At 34.4% G+C, this 16,488-nt stretch overlaps 1 protein-coding gene across 1 annotated transcript in view; it reads right to left on the bottom strand.

Moving 5' to 3' along the window:
- Nucleotides 1–16,488, bottom strand: part of SH3D19 (SH3 domain containing 19) — a 59,003-nt gene that overhangs the window by 8,982 nt on the left and 33,533 nt on the right. The window contains exons 6-15 of the mRNA XM_029284233.1: nucleotides 14,921–15,128; nucleotides 12,577–13,554; nucleotides 8,741–8,848; nucleotides 6,878–6,990; nucleotides 5,388–5,446; nucleotides 4,037–4,295; nucleotides 3,410–3,478; nucleotides 3,203–3,331; nucleotides 2,563–2,635; nucleotides 1,934–2,064 (exon numbers count right to left, since the gene is read on the bottom strand). Coding sequence (XP_029140066.1) covers nucleotides 1,934–2,064; nucleotides 2,563–2,635; nucleotides 3,203–3,331; nucleotides 3,410–3,478; nucleotides 4,037–4,295; nucleotides 5,388–5,446; nucleotides 6,878–6,990; nucleotides 8,741–8,848; nucleotides 12,577–13,554; nucleotides 14,921–15,128 — 2,127 coding nt within the window. The remainder of the gene's footprint in view (nucleotides 1–1,933; nucleotides 2,065–2,562; nucleotides 2,636–3,202; nucleotides 3,332–3,409; nucleotides 3,479–4,036; nucleotides 4,296–5,387; nucleotides 5,447–6,877; nucleotides 6,991–8,740; nucleotides 8,849–12,576; nucleotides 13,555–14,920; nucleotides 15,129–16,488) is intronic.

Raw genomic sequence — 16,488 nt, 5'->3', positions numbered from 1 at the left:
TCAGCAAATTAGAAGATGCACCATTGTACTTCCTTCTGATTTTCATTTCTTGGACTTAACTGCAAATTGTATGCTAACAATCCTCTCTTGATTGCTCATATAATGACTAAAATCAACACTATTTGTAATTTTAAAAATTACAATTTTTTGCTTTTGCTTTCTGCTCCTAATTGACACTGTGGTCTATTATGAATGTTTTCCCTTCATAGCGGTTAGCATTGTTATTCAAACATTATACACTTCAGTAGGGTTTTTCTCCTTTCATCACCAAAAAAATATATGTCTCAAATTCTACCATTTTATTCATACAAAAGAAAAAAAAGTAAGTATCTGATTGTAATAATATATTACCCAGAGTCTCTAGTACGATATTTTTAATGTTTTGTACTTGCTGGATAGTCCCACTGCTGTTTCCCTGATGGCAGGAACTCCAGCTAACCATAGTCTTGAAAACACTGTGGCCAGGTAAGAAAAAAAGGAAAAAATGTTCTACAAATACATCTACAAAGACGATTAATGGGCTGGAGGCTAAAACTGAAGAATGGTTGCAGGAACTGGGTATATCCAGTAAAACTAAAAAAAAGGTATAGGGATGACATGATAGCAATCTTCCAATATTTGAAGGGCTGTCATACATAAGAGGTGGTCAACCTGTTCTCCAAAACACCTGAAGGCAGGACAAAAAGTAACAAATGGAAACTTATCAAGGAGAGATCCAACCTAGAACTAAGGAGAACAGTGGGAACAATTCATCAGTGAAACAGCTTGCCTTTAGAATTGTGGGTGCTCCATCACTGGAGGTTTTTAAGAAGAGATTGGGCAACATTTGTCTGAAATGGTGTAGGGTCTCCTGCTTGAGCAGGGAGTTGGACTAGAAGATCTGCAAGGTCCCTTCCAACTCTATTATTCTGCTGCAGCTTTTTAAAAAGAAATTCTGGGAAAGCTTAGACCAAGTCAGTTGATAAACTAAAATGATTGTGTCTGGAAGGACATTTCAGGGAAAAGATGTTTTAAAGACTTCACGTTAATTAACTCACTAAAATGGAAGCCTAAAAATCTTATTACAGTATTAAAAAATCTCTATTTATACCAAACTAACACCACACCCCCCCTAGTGAAATCTGTGTTATTCTTCCTTCCTTCCTAATATCAGATATATGGGGATTGACGTTTTTGGATTATCATCAGGATCACACAAAATGTTAAGCAATGATATAGTGGTAAGATTGTTAGTGCTAATCCAGCGTAGCTGGTAGAATATTAATATACCAGCTGAAATTTAGCAAAGATCCTCCTCATCTGTACTTCTAGTGGACCTATGTCTTTCTGCTTCTGTTCCTCTCTTCCTTCCTTTGGAGAAATACTACTCCCAACCCAAATAGCGATCTTTCCAATCCTGGACCTAAGGATCAAAGTCATAAAGTCAATTTCTAGCTCCATCAAGGGAGGGATATCTGCATATTGATGACACTGCACTCTAAATCTCTGGATGATCACAGTGGATCAAGCAGTGTCCCTCAAACTTCATTCAGTTTTGCATGACTTTACTGAACATTACAAAATTTTATTGGTGAGTCATTCACATGTGATTATAATACTGAAATGGAGCCAGGGAACATAATCATATCAGATACACCCAGGAAAAATCTAAAAGCAAAACCGCACTACGTACCCTGGTTAATTTATGAGCACATTTGAATTAAGTAAAGGGTATTTTCACACTTAATTTCAATTTATTGTGAAAATGAAAACCATAAAGATCAAGTAAGATGCAAATTTAAATAGATTTGCTGCATGTTACAAAAAATATGATATCTACTTTGTGCACTCAAGCAAGATTTAACTGCATGATATGCTCAATAAAATGCACAAGGAAAAGATTAAATTAGAACTCAAATGTGAACCCAAATGAAATACAATATATTTCACTTACAACAATTTTGACAAAGCTAGCCGGAAAAATTCCAGTACGATTTTTGCATTTTCCTCTATACCACTCATCATCTATTTTTTCCAGAAGAAAAACTGTGTCTCCAGTACTAAGGTCCAAATCATCATTATGCTCTATGGAAAAATAAAAATTAAAACTGTTTTAGTTGATAGCTTAGGCTATCTCACTTAGGCTAAAATCTATTTCTGGTACCTACATTACATAAATATAGGCCAAAGGAACAGGCAGCTAATAGCATTAAAAGTCATTGCTCTGAGTTTTACTAAGGAGTACAAAAAGAAAGTGATGAAACTCTCTGTGGAGAAGAAAGCAACCTAAGCAGAAAAACCAAAGGAAAAAAAGTGAAACTGAAATCATTAAAAACAGAGACTTCAAGCATTTGCTAATATTTCTCTCTCCACCAGTCTTCCCACCAAGGAATATGCCAGAAGCAAAAGGTTTTGAATTTAATGTCAGGACATGGCAATTGCCCTTTAACAACTAACACGCCTTAAGATCAGTACAATCAAGGGATTCAAATTCTAGTATAATGCAAACAGTAAACCAACGTATATTAAGAATCGTTCAAAAAGCAAAACTATATTTTCATTTACTCGGATGTCACTTCTTACCTGCTGTGAAATTATGCAGCACTATTGCATGAGGAACATTTGAATCACTCATCTTCTGCATATTAGCTGAATCCTTAAAAACACAACAGATTTGGCAATTACGATAACCGATATTCTATAATTTCTTGAGTAAAGTACTCTCTTCACTGATTTCAAGTGCAAAATCCCCCAAAGCTAAAGGGAATCAATTTAGATTTTAATACAGCCAATATTGTTGAAAATTAGTAAGTCAACACAGTGTATGCATCATCAAAAACAAAATCAGCTTTGCACGATCTGCTTTGGGTTCTTTGAGTTAAATATTTCCAAGTAAGATTCCTTCCTCCTTGTTTTTTATATTTTCTAATTTTTCTAAATGCTAACATTATAGCAGTGACAGTAACACCAAATCCCTTTGATAAATAGTTACTATTCTAAAACACAACATGTTTTTGGAAGATGTTTTATTTGTTCAATTCATATACCATCTCAATCATCCAAGGGACTCTTATTAAATCTTCAATGGAATCCAACATGATAAAATACTTAACAGACCCTTACATTGCTGCACAAATTATATTTGGGATTAGGATGCACCAAATGTATCCCAGGTAATATTGTATGCCTAGAATAGTGTTTAATTATTGAAATTTATACTTGCTATTTGCTTTGCACCCTCAGGGTAGATTATCTGCATTTGGGATAAATGAACTTTGCCAGTTTCACCTCCATGTTTGCATTCTATGTAGGTATTTTCAACTTGATCCACCAGAACAAGTACATCTCCACACTTTAAAATTATAAAAAGTTAGCAGATCGATGACTAAACATATTTATATACTTCCATAGATGTAGAAATCAGCATTACCTTACAAGAGAGATGCCCAGCATTTTGAGATGAAATGTCTTCTTTAGCAATTCCATGACGCACAGGAAGCTTGAAACAAATTATTCACATTTCAGTAAAAAATAACTTTTGACAATCTAATATACATTTTCATGTTTTATTATTTGTCATGAAAATGCATTCAAGTATTACATGTCATTTTCTTTTCTGGGATTCATTTTGGGGATCTAAATGAACTGTTGTCCAGTTAATCCTATAACTAGTTAATTCCAGTTCTTTATTTACAAAATGAGAGATCCCTGGTTTGAATTTTGCACAAGGTTTGGTATTCCTTTTAGTTCCCATAGGTGAAAGTTTTTGTCTATAATTGCTGATGAAAAGTTGAAATAATTACCTCATTTGTTACTTGATAAGTTTCAAGAACTGATACTTGCCCACACAGCTACTAAAATATTAAATTTTATATCCCAAAAGGGAGAAAAATGATGGAAGTCTATAAAACTCCAGTGCCACCAGAAAGTACATCTGGAAATATGATATATTTTATTTACTGAATGTTTATACAATTAAAATCAATCTGCCTACTCTTTTAATAAGAGACGATATGTGCAAAGTCACATCTCCCCCTAGTGAAATTAATCTTCTTACCATGTATTTATTATATAGAGGATGACCTGGCTTGGGTCGAGGGGGTAAAGCTGAGCCATGTTTTTTAAAATCATCACTCTTTGTTTTTTTGATTCCCAATCCAAGCATGCTAGATTTCTTATGGAGTGTTACATCAGATGATGAGCGTGGAAATCTATCAATATCTGATGAGATTTTGGTGGATTTTGGTGGTGGTGGTCTTCCTGGGGCACCTTTAGGTGGAGATGGTCGAGATGGTATGATTTTCCCCTGAACGGGTCTAGAAATTATGAAGATAGCGTGGTATTAAAAAGACATTTTATTCTAATTATATTACAAATACACTCTGAATTATTAAAAACTATTGCTAGATTAATTATCATCAACTCATTTTTGATTCCTGGTGACCATGAAGATAGAGTTTGCCCACAATGATCTAACCCTAACTTTTTCTCATCTGACTGTTCCCTAGGCAACATCTCTTCTCTCCTCCCCCTCGTCTCCCAAAAACATTTCCACATACCATTACAATTATCGATACATAACAAGTAATGTTGATCCCCATTAAAGAGTTTTTTAAAGAATCTGCTAAGAGTACTACATGCATTGCAACCAAGCTGAGTGAAATGCTATGTTAGAGGATCAGTGATTATTAAATTATATTCTTATTCATGATATACAATATATAATTTATCTCTTTTATAAAAATGAAATTCACATGCCAAATGTATGCATCTCATCAATATTATATTAGCTATCTGAAAATAAAATGAGAAGAGTATCTACGTGGAAATCTTTGGGTAAAACAGCTCTTCATATAGTTAGACAATTTCAATCAAGGAAACACAGCACAAAAAGGATTGCATTGGCTTGACTAAAACATCAGAATCCCATTGGCTAAAACCATTAGAATCCCACTGGAAGCAACTTCATTGTTAGATTCCCCTATTCAATACTTGGCACTTTGTTTTGTTTTTCTAATTAATGTAATACATTAGTTTACCTTGTGCAATTTGTTAAGCAGATTAAAATGTACATAAAGATTTCTTTAAAATTAAAACTGGAGATCTGCTTTGGTTTATTCACAATGACAACAAACACTGATTTACTAACTTCATAACAGTCTATTCTGCTAAATATTATGAATGGGTCAGACTGTGAACGTAATTATTTCTATCTTCTAGGGCAAAATAAGAGAATAATCAATATAATCTATAGTCCATATGTATTTTAAAATTGTAGAATATTTTACATTTTGCTATATAATGTAACAAATTAAAACTATACAACTAATATTAACATTATCATGGTAGCAGAATATGTACTGCACAACATCAATCCCTTTACCTATGCTACTCATTTTGATACTCACCTTGGAGGCAGAATAGGGTTATTCCTGAATGGCTGTATCAAGCTGGGCTGTTCAGGTTCCTATTGGGTCATTAAATGTTATTATTATTTGGACAAAAACATATTAGAATTGTTATGATCCTTTCAAAGGAAAATACAAGATAAGAAAAGGAGTGGTAATTGCTTGGACAAATCTATACAATTTTTTTGGCAACATTTTTGGCCAAATGCCTTCTTCCTAAGACTAAGAAAGAGAGAGCCAGCTGACTTCATGATTAAGATAGACTAGAACTCAAGTTTCCCAGTTTCTAACCTGGTGCTTTAGCCATTACACCACACATGCTTTTGCATATATACAGGTAGTCCTCAAGTTATGGCTGCACTTAGAACCAGAATGTCTATTGCTAAACAATCTGAAATTTGCAATGTCACATAATCACATTGCTTAGTGGTGGCAGTCCATGGAATCCCTGTTGCTATTGTTAAGGGAGGGTTGTGGGTCATTAAGCAAGCAGCTCCTCACAACTTCCTGCTGGTTTCCAACAACCACAAGTCAGTGGGGAAACCACTGGATATAGGCGCAGGCAGATAAGTGACTGCTGCCCGGAGGGGGGGGGAGGAGAGTGAAGTGTGGCTGCAGAAGTCCAGAATAAGCATGACAGTGCTTGGGGTGGTTACCATTGGGTGGGGGAGAATGCACAAAGGTGCACAGAGAGGTGCAAACATTGCAAGGCTCAGGGAGGTGCATGAGGTTGTGTAGGTGGCAGGGGAGGGGCGACTCAAGCAGAGTGTGCAAGGAAACATGGGTGGTAGGGGAGATTCAATGCAAGTGCAGCAGGGTTAGGATGGTTGCTGACCTTGTTAAAAATGGATGAGCTCTTTACTTCAATACATGATATGATTAAATGTCAAAAAGTACAAGACAGAAGGCACAATTTTTCAGAATTTCATATGAGTGGTCTTTCATATGAGTGATTCAACAACACATAGTACAAATTAAAGCAGACTTATATACTATCTAGGAAAATTGGTTGGAATTAGGCAAGGTAAGTGTAGTAACCAAAGCAGGAACTGGGTATGTCCGAATTCAAGGAATCTGAGTTTATTTCTTTGAAGATTCTAGCAATTTTCTCACCTGTACCATTTTGGGGAGAGGGGGGGAAGTACCTAATTGGTGAAATATGCATATTAAGCAGTGTAACACTTTTAAAGACATTTAGCCAAAAATACAGTGAATCAATTATAATTCCTGCTTGATGCAGGAAAACCAGAGCTAAAGCATGTAGTAGATTCCTCTGCTAGGCTTTCATTAACACAGCATACATTGCCTGTATAAAGAATTATCTTCAGTGAAAAGAAATTTTGCTTAAAGATTAACTAAAATAATTCAATATTGTGGCTTCCGTTTTTTTAGGAAGGACGGAAGGAAGGAAGGAAGGAAGGAAGGAAGGAAGGAAGGAAGGAAGGAAGGAAGGAAGGAAGGAAGGAAGGAAGGAAGAAGAAATGCATTACCTTGTTAAGTATGTCGATGTTATTAAGTTTTCCAGTTGCAATACTAGATGTGTTTCCAATTGGTTTCTCCGTAGGTAGTGGAGGAGGAGGGCTTTCCAGAATGTCATTTAAAGCTGCAAAAATATTTATAATTTCCCAATATTAACTATCAAAATTCTGAGTTATTTAAGAAAAGTTATTCTACAAAAATATTCAATGGAAAAATATAACAGACCTCACTGATATACAGTGGAATTGCACTACAGGTAGTCCTCAAGTTACAGTGGCAATTGGGACCAGGATTGCCATCACTAAGGAACGGAGTTGTTAAACACACCATCACATGACTGCATCGCTTAATCCTGGTTGCCATCATACTCCCAAGACATTCAAGTCATTAAGCAAGAAGCATCAGGAATCTCTGGTAAAGAGCACCAGGGTGTCACAGCTGGGTGGGGTAAACCCTAGCACCAGCTGCATGCAAATTGGGGGAAGGGTTTGCTGCAATGTGTTCAGGATAGGAAGGCCTGGGAACGAAGGTGCAGGTGCTTGCAAGTCCAGGAAGGCCTGAGAAGGAGGACGTAAAGTGGAGAGAGGCCCAGGAAGGAGGGCACTGGTAGGTCCATGTTTGTAAGCAAAAAGGGGAAGGAAAGCATGGTGCATGCAAGTTAAGTGAGGCAGGGAGGACAGTGCAGTGCATGCAAGCAAGCAAAGGGGGAAGAAAGAAAGAGCAAAGAAAGGCTGGGGAGTGATGTGAGGGATACTTACCTAAGTGGCTTGACTTTGCTTGGGGGAAGCTGGCAGGGAAAGTTGCAAATGGCAACTATATGACTATGAGATGCAGCAACCAGTTGTAAGTGTGAACTGGTTGCCAAGTACCCATATTTTGTTTACATGACCGTAGGAACATTGCAACAATCATAACTTCAAGAACCGTTCATATGTCCCTTTATTCAACGGCCTTGTACTTCAAACAGTTATTGTACATATTGTTGTATGTTGAGGGTTACCTCTTTGTAAGTATAAATTGACAACATTAAAATGTATGGATTCCAGTTTTCAGAATTTCCAGCCAAGGTCCACACATCTTAAAGTTGCCAAGTTTGAAAAACACTGATGTAAGAAGAGCATTTTATTATTTTTAAGGGTATACAATTAAGAAATGCAGATCACTAGAGACTCATGCTAGAAACCTGTTAAATTAGCTTGGGACAGGCTGCTCAGTGTGCAAAATTTAACTTAGTTTAATACTTAACAAGGCTTTTTTTGTTTATTTTTTTCCTCTCTACCCAATTACCTCTTTCCCTTGCCTTAATTCTACCCAGTTTTTTCTTTCTTTCTTTCTCTCTCTCTTTCCTTTTTTCTCTTTTCTTCTTTCCTTCCTTCCTTCCTTCCTCTTTTTTTAAGTACAGCTATGACACTCTTTTACTGCTATCTCCATTCTGTTTTCCCCTTTTTTTTTTCCTGTTCCTCCTAGAAGGAGAGAGGGGAATAAGTATTGAATTATTATTTATTTGATTAGCTGCCCAACTCTAATGGACTCATGTTTACTTGAGTCTTGAGAAAAGGAAACCTGAATTCAAAAAATTTAAGTACACATACATGTATATAAATATCTGAACATGTATGAAATCTCCAGTTTTCTTTCATTTAGAATCGGCAAGCCCAATTTAGCAAGAAGACGGGAGGGAGGATATTTGTGATTATAATTTTTAAAATATTCTTTCTTTTTTCAGGGGGTGTCTAAAATGTAGAAAAATCATCCTTTGGGGTAATATGTTCTATCAAAAACAACTTTAGGTAAAGATAGATTTCTCAGGATCATATACTGTATTTCATACAGGATGAATGGATGGATGAATGGATGGATATTATAGATATTACCTTTAGCTGGTTTAGATGGAATTCGGATTACAGTAGGTTTACGCACAACAGCTGGCTGAACTGGTTGCTCTTTTGCAGATTCAGCTTTGGATGGCAAATTAGTAAGATCTAAGAAAAATGCAAAACATAGCATTTTATTCTGTCCCCATTCAAGAGGAAATATTAGTAACACTCATAGAAATTTAGGGTTGTATGCTGAAAGAAATACTATATCACAGGGTCTAAAGTTTAAATTTATTTCAATAAGGGAATTCCAGCCCAGTAAAGATAAGAGTGTCTTTCAAAATATTGCAAACGAGGAACAAATTTCAGCCTTATCTGTTATGTGTGGCATCCGTAATCAGTTATGGAATCTGAAGAATTAAATTCAAATAACTCACACAAAGCTTCTCCTTAAAAAGTTCAATAATAAGGAATATTTTTTTAAAATTAGTTTACAAGATTTTTTTAATCTAACTCCTTTTTCCTTGCATTAATCCTGATGAATAAGACTGTGTGAATCCTGCTCCCTTGGTCTAATGCTATTAGGGGCTTGACAGCTTCCCTCTAAAGAGAACATTTCACTCACATTCATTCTCAGGGGTTTTTTTCTTCAATTTGCCCTGAACATTCTTTGGCTGCTGAGCTTGCTTTTTTGGGCCATTCAATGTGTGTGTGTTTTGGTTTATTATTATCTTTTACTTCCTATAAAGCTTTCCAAAATACACATAACATCTATCATATCCGGCTTCACATTGAAAGACTACAAAAGCCACTTTCGGTTGCCAGTTATCTCATTCTTCAGTTCTGGATAAGCCTGCAGCAACTTTAGATTTCTCACAATGCCAATGTGATGATGCCAGTCCACATTCACAGGAATGACAGCCAGTCACTAAGACACTGAACAGACATTGGGAAGCATGATTTTGTTCATATAAAGAAAAGGCAAATGTACCAGCCCCTCTCTTTCCTGAGTAGGAAAAAGGGTTATTTTCTAGGGCGTTCTAGGGAGTATTTGTTGTGCTTAATCTGGAAATAAAAGAAAGGGTATACTATTTTTCCAATATCTTTCATTAAATTTAATAAATAAATGGCTGGAATTATCCTCAGGGGCTGGGAGAGATGCAGAGGAAAGAAGCAGAGGACTTTAAGATTCAAGTTATCTTTAGGAAATAAGAAAATATTTTAGATAGTAGCTACATTAGTTTTATTTAAATTATTTAAGTGTAATGCTTTTTATATTTATACACAAATTCAGTTATTGTATTTACTTCATCCTTTTATGTGCATATCAGGTTGTTCACAAAAACACTTCCTTTCAGTTCTCTTCACATCATGTTTTTTTCTCTAAGAAATTCTATGTAACGCAAAATACGAGACGATGAGAAGAAATCAGTACCATCTTGTGGCTTTTGAATTTTTGAATTTAATTTATCTGCCAACTGCTGTAATTCACCAACTCTGTACACTAGCTTTTGCAACAATGAATACATAGGCCAAGAGTTATATAAATTTATATACAGACACACACATACCCTTTTTTATTTACTCTTGTAAGATTTTTTTATTTACTCTTGTGAGGTCTTTCTCCCAGGGTGGAAGTAGTGGAGGTGACAGAGAAATGGAATGATACCACCTGTAGTCACTTGCCTTGATGCTATATGGCCAGGAGGTGCAATTACTCTCTCATTCTTATTTTTACCTTCTTACTTGCCAACACTCTCTCACACTCAAAGTTAAAGGAGAGGATGCAAGGCCATGATGCCTCTTTCGCTCACCTCTTGAACAGAGTCGGTAGCAGGAACTACCAAGCCAGTACCCCAGAGCAGGAGTTGGGACCAAAGGGTGAAGACCATAAAGTTTTGAGAGAGGATGTGTGAACTCTTCAGCCAATCACCCTATGAACTCAGCTTGAATGCCACCACATGAACCATACCAAACAGAAAAAAGAACTATTTTCATAATTATAATTTTTCACCCTATAGCTGGTCACGTTGATGGGATGGAAATAACTTCAGGAATTTCCTGCTTTTAAATTCATAAACCAGTTCTATATTTTTTAAAGTAAATTGTAATCTTCATTCTTTGGTATCTAAATTAACTAGAGCTTCAACAGAAAATGAGGTTTTTTTAGTACCATTTTATTTTTGTATAAATAAAGTACAACTGATCTATTTAAAAATATTTGCCTATAAACATTGTTAAATATAATAAGATTCTTCTTTGACTGGGACCTTTGCTATCTACTGGTTTATAAATCAGTATATAAAATTGCATTTCTAATATACACATACTGTATCTAAACAAAAGTAGTCTATTTCACACAAACAGCTAATATTCTAGAGCTAAAAATGTACTAAGCCTAATATAGGAATTATTAGTTTATACCAACTAATTATCAGCATCAATATGTTCCACTTGCATTTCTAGTAACAATAATTAGGTTATTAAATTTCAAAAGGGTTCACAATGGTTCCCAGAATTGCATTCACTCTTGCAACTATTTGGTTTGACATGTAAACTCATACATGTACATTTATTTAACTCTTAATCTCTCTGGTGCATATCTCCTCAATGTTATTATCAGACCTCAAACTTAATATTTTTTATGCAAGCCTTACAAAAATTTAATAAAAAATAATTGAACTGAATTTCAAAAAAAATCAATCATAAGCCAGTGCCTGTTTTTTTCTGTTCAATTACAGACTAATATTCAGTTCCATTTGTTGTAAAAGTAAATTCCGAAGAAGGATAATTCTGTCAGTATTTGAAATAACTAAAATTTCATAATTCAAAGAAGACCAAATGTTTACAAATTTTAATGAGAAAGGAAGGATTTGAGAAATTGGAAAACAAATTATTATGAAATATTTCAGGGCAAGTATGTGCAAGCTTACACTTTAAGAATAATCTGAAAAAAATATTAAAAGTTTATTACTATACTGGATAGTATAAAATATATTTATACAATACTATATACCTTCTTTCCCTCCCCTTCAAATATGCAAAATGGTGAAGGGGTTCCAGATAAATAAGCACAAAAGGAGGAATGAGAATTGGAGGGATTCCAGATAAATAAGCAACAAAAGGAATAATGATAGCAGAACAGAAAGAATAAAATACAATTCAGGGCTGAAAGAGAGGTCCTTGGTGCTCCCTGAGCGTGGTTGTTTTCTTGCAGGCGTTTCATTATTTCTAAACTAGGTAACATCATCAGTGCTAGTCAGGAGTGGAGTTCCTGACCTGATGTTACCTAGTTTGAAACATTTATAGAAGCTTCTTGCAATTTACAGTATTTACTGTCAGATGTGACAATAACATTTTCAAAACATTTTTTTCCTTTGCTGTAATTCAAGCATGTGTTTTCTAAGAAATCAAAGATAAGGAGGACCACTCCAGAGTTCAGTTTCCTTAAAGTTAAGCACACAAACCAATCCTGGCTATAACCTGAAAGCTTATCTGGAGTCTTTGACATACTGTAATCCAAAGTAATAGCATTTACCTTTTATCATATTTCCGTTATTATATTTTATCATGTTCTGGAGAACATGGAAGATAGTAACAAATAAACAAAAATCCAGTAATTCTGCAAACCCATGTATTTGGAGGCTAAAGTCAAATAAGAATACTGTAATATTGAATAGGCATTGATTTGATACCACAGCCCTCAACTAGAAAGTTCACCAGTGCATCTGACCAAATCCATTATAGACAGAAACATTTGCAAATGAATGAGTTTTGGTTTCATAGTTTTTATATATATACTAATATTGTTATTAAAATGTACCTGAATGTACTATACAACCTGAAACTTTTTTTTTTTTACAAAAGCTTATTTTTTTCATTTTAAAGCTTACCTGATTCTGAATGAGAAACGTCTTGAACAGCCTTGACAGGGTTAAAGGATAAAACATCATCATCAAAGCTGATCAAATCTCCTTCTGCAGAAGTAATATTTTGTGTTGGAGATGGTACAATACTGCTTGGCAAACACTCCACTGGGGATCTAAAGGCATTTGATTGGGCAGCTATAGGGTGCTTGGGAACAGTACATGTTGGTTTCAGGGGAAGCATAGGAAGAGAAGGACTTTCAAAAGAGACTGACTTCTTGAGAACAAGTGGCCTAGGAGCAGGAATGGGAACTTTTCTCTGTCCATCAATATTTTCCAAAGTTGATCCACTTCCTGAATTAAGGAGCCCATTGCTATTACTCTTTACAGTCATTAATGTTGGCTTCTTTGGCAATTCAGGCTTAGTTATAATGTTGCTCCCAACTTCCTCAGACTGAAGGGGCTTCTCTTGGGAGGTGGCTTTTTGTCTGCTTTCTGTCCAAGACTCCCATTCTCCTGATGCTCTGTTAACGCCTGGCTTTGGTGCCACTACAGGCTTTTTTGCACTAATGATAGGTTTGGGGCCTAATGAGCGTGGAGATACTTCTGGTTTCTTGGTTATTCCTGAAGTTTCAATGTTCCCTTGCATTTCAAATGATTTAATCCGTGATAATACATTACTTTGGTTGTTCTCTGTATCCATGCTGTCCATTACTATATGACTTTCCTTAAGGCTACTGTCTAGTAGGGACATCAAAGGATTAGATAACTCATCATTTTCGGTCCTTGATGGGCTAGTTTGTTCCTGATTGTTTGTTTGATTGTCTTTAGCCACTGGTTTCAGATTGCCTTTTGATCTTGGTTTTGGCACAGGATGTACTCCAGCATTAGACTTCTCTTGAGATGTCTGGTCTTCTAAAATAACTAAGAGTTGTTCATTTATGGGAAGATTGTTGTTTATCAGAGATGATGAAGGTCTGGATGGCTTCTGAGAAATATGTAGAGCTGTAAAAAGCAATGTACATATACAATAGGTTTCACTGAAAGATTGCAACATCAAATAACACATTAGGCCAGTGGTACTCAATCTTTTCTTCACCATGGTATTTAAAATACCTTTTGTGGCCACGGACCATGGTCACAGACCACCAAGACTTAACTCAACATTTATATCAGAATATTTCTTCAAGATTTCACAGACTTCCTGTGATGACATCACGGCCCCCCAGGGGTCCATGGACCACAGGCTGAGAACCACTGCACTAGGCTAATCATTTTTAAAATAAGTATTGAATAGCATCATCCCGCAGTCATAGAATCAGTTTAATTATCTGCAGAATATGATATCAGTGCTAAAAGCAAATCGATTATAAAATTTCACCTAAGAACCTATAGAAATTGTATATTGTGTCCAAATATATTTTGAGAACATATGCAAAAATTATCTTTCAAACTTTGGTCAGTATCTACTAAAATAATTGTGCCATAAATTCCAATAAAATATGCTTCAGAAGTACTTTTACTTGACTTAGATAATTAATTAACTAAATGACTCAGATAATTCATTCATAAGCTAGAATTTATTTAATTTGAGAAAAGTTTTAATTAGATTATATTTTAACTAAGCCTATTTATGTTTATTTTTCACTACTATATCTTAACCAGATATGACTTTTAAATTGTCTGTGCATTAGAATTTACTTGCTGATAAACAGTTTGTGTAAATAAGATTTTTTAAAGTATTTTAGTCATTTCAATCATGATAATCAACTGTGCATATGTAACATTGATGGATTGTTTCACTGGTGGAATACAAGATGCATTGTGGGTTCATTTTTTATGACAGTGTTGAGATATACACCTTCGGCACATAAATTTTGTTAATAAAAATTACTGTAGATTTCTTTTAACTAGAAAAATCTGTTTGCAAAATATGATCTTTAGTTAAATATTTGTTCATTTCTTTAAGTAACTGGAAAATTATTTTCAGTTTGCAAGAAGTTTGGAATTTCAAGTTTGGATATTATAGGCAAGAAAGATCTTTTCCTCAAGGTCATATTTTATAATTTATTTTTTATACATTTTTAACTTCTGAAAAATATGTTTGAGTTATATTCCCCTAGATTTTCAATTACCCAGTACTTTTCAATTACCCAATACTCAATATCTAATTGTATGACTGTGCCCTGGTAGCATACATTACATGTTATTATATATACCAATGCCATCTTATTTCAGTTGTGTCAAGCCATATAAATAATAGCTGAAACCACAACATATATTTTGCATAATATAGCTATCAAAAAAAAAAAAAATTCTATCCAATACAATCCTTTTAAACATCATCAAACTAAAATTAACAGGAACATACCTGGAGTATTTTTGCATTCAGAAAGAATGGACAGATTATTTTTCACATTTATTCCTGGCAAATTGCTGATTATCTCTTCTGGAAAGTCAGTCTGTGTTGAAGATGTAGTAGTACATCTAGAATTAGCAGCACAGGTAGCATTATTATTGCTGGCTGGGATGATTGGCACTTGATTGATCTCTTTGATTACCTGCTCATATGAAGGTGGCTGAAAAATAAAAATACCAAATGTACACCACACTATTCATGTTAACAATTCAGCATTTATAAATGTATGAAATCCTAGTCCATGTCCTAAATTCTTTTTTAATAGTAATTTTATTAAAAATTCCAGCTATGATAAAAAACTAATACAAACTAAAAAATAAAAGAAAAAGAAAAAATAGAAGGTTCAAAAAAGAAAAAGGAAATACAAATAGGAAAAATAAGAATATGACAAACAAAAAGGAATATATAAAGAAATGATATCTCCCTTTATCACAAGCATAAACTATTTTAGTTAACTTATTATCTTCTTTTAAAATATATTTGTTATTCCCATATCCCATCTATTATCTAAAAACAAATCCTTAAACCTCACCATTTCAGTCCTGATCAGCTAATGTTCATTAAGAGTTACCAGCTATAACAACATATCTATTTTAATCATGATTACATAAACCAAATTCATATTCCTTCCTTTTACTTTTAACAATCTTGATTTTTAGTCCCTTCAAATCATGCTCTAAAACTTTATTTCTTTTCATTTTTTCTTCATTTTTTTTCTCCTGAAATTCTTCAAAGCCTTAAGAAGCATCTTTTGTAAATACAATATAAGAAAATTCTCCAGGTCACTCTCTTGGTTTGTTATGTATGTATCACTATTAATTATTAAGGCATCCACTGATTTCTTTTGTATGTCCAGTGTAAAATCTTTTTTCATATCATTTTGTCATTTAGATCATCAAATTCATCTTCATATCAGCCTCAGTCCTATCTGGTAAAACTTGTTCCTCTTCCTTAACATCTTTTAAATACAGTCTATCTGTAGAGGACACTCTTAAAATTAACTTCTGGGTCTATTGTTCAAAATAGTATCTTTAATATGTCCAATATTAAAATATTTTACTGCATCCTGTTTTAGTAAGTCAAATTTAAGCATTCTTCTCCTTTAATTGTAATCTTTAGTTCCTTTTGGTTCCCTCTAATGTCCAAGCATCAAAATGCTATTGTATCATTATAAAAAAAAACAACAATTCAAAACCAAAGCATTTCCCCATGAGGACTCTTATCTGGACCCTTAATCCCTTTGTAATCTTCTAAAATCAAAGTTTTACTTTTTCCATAAAAGTTTTACTTTTATGCTGTTTATTCCAGAAAAAAATTAAGGCCATAAACTTGTATTTAATACTTATTTTGCTAAGGATTGATGGAAACTCAGTGTAATGGAACAAATGGGTGACCTCGAAGAAAGAGAAGAGATGCTGCTTAGGAACCAATCAAATAAAAGCCCAAGTCATTTTATGCTCAGAAGAAACTAAGGAAGGATCCACCCTAATGGAGGAAGCAGTTAAAAGTGAAGGATACAA

Source organism: Protobothrops mucrosquamatus, unplaced genomic scaffold (genome assembly GCF_001527695.2).
Source record: "Protobothrops mucrosquamatus isolate PMUCROS unplaced genomic scaffold, P.Mucros_1.0 scaffold453, whole genome shotgun sequence".
Classification (NCBI taxonomy): Eukaryota; Metazoa; Chordata; class Lepidosauria; order Squamata; family Viperidae; genus Protobothrops; species Protobothrops mucrosquamatus.
The sequence above is the reverse complement of the archived record's forward strand: the minus strand, read 5'-3'. Positions and strand labels throughout refer to the sequence as shown.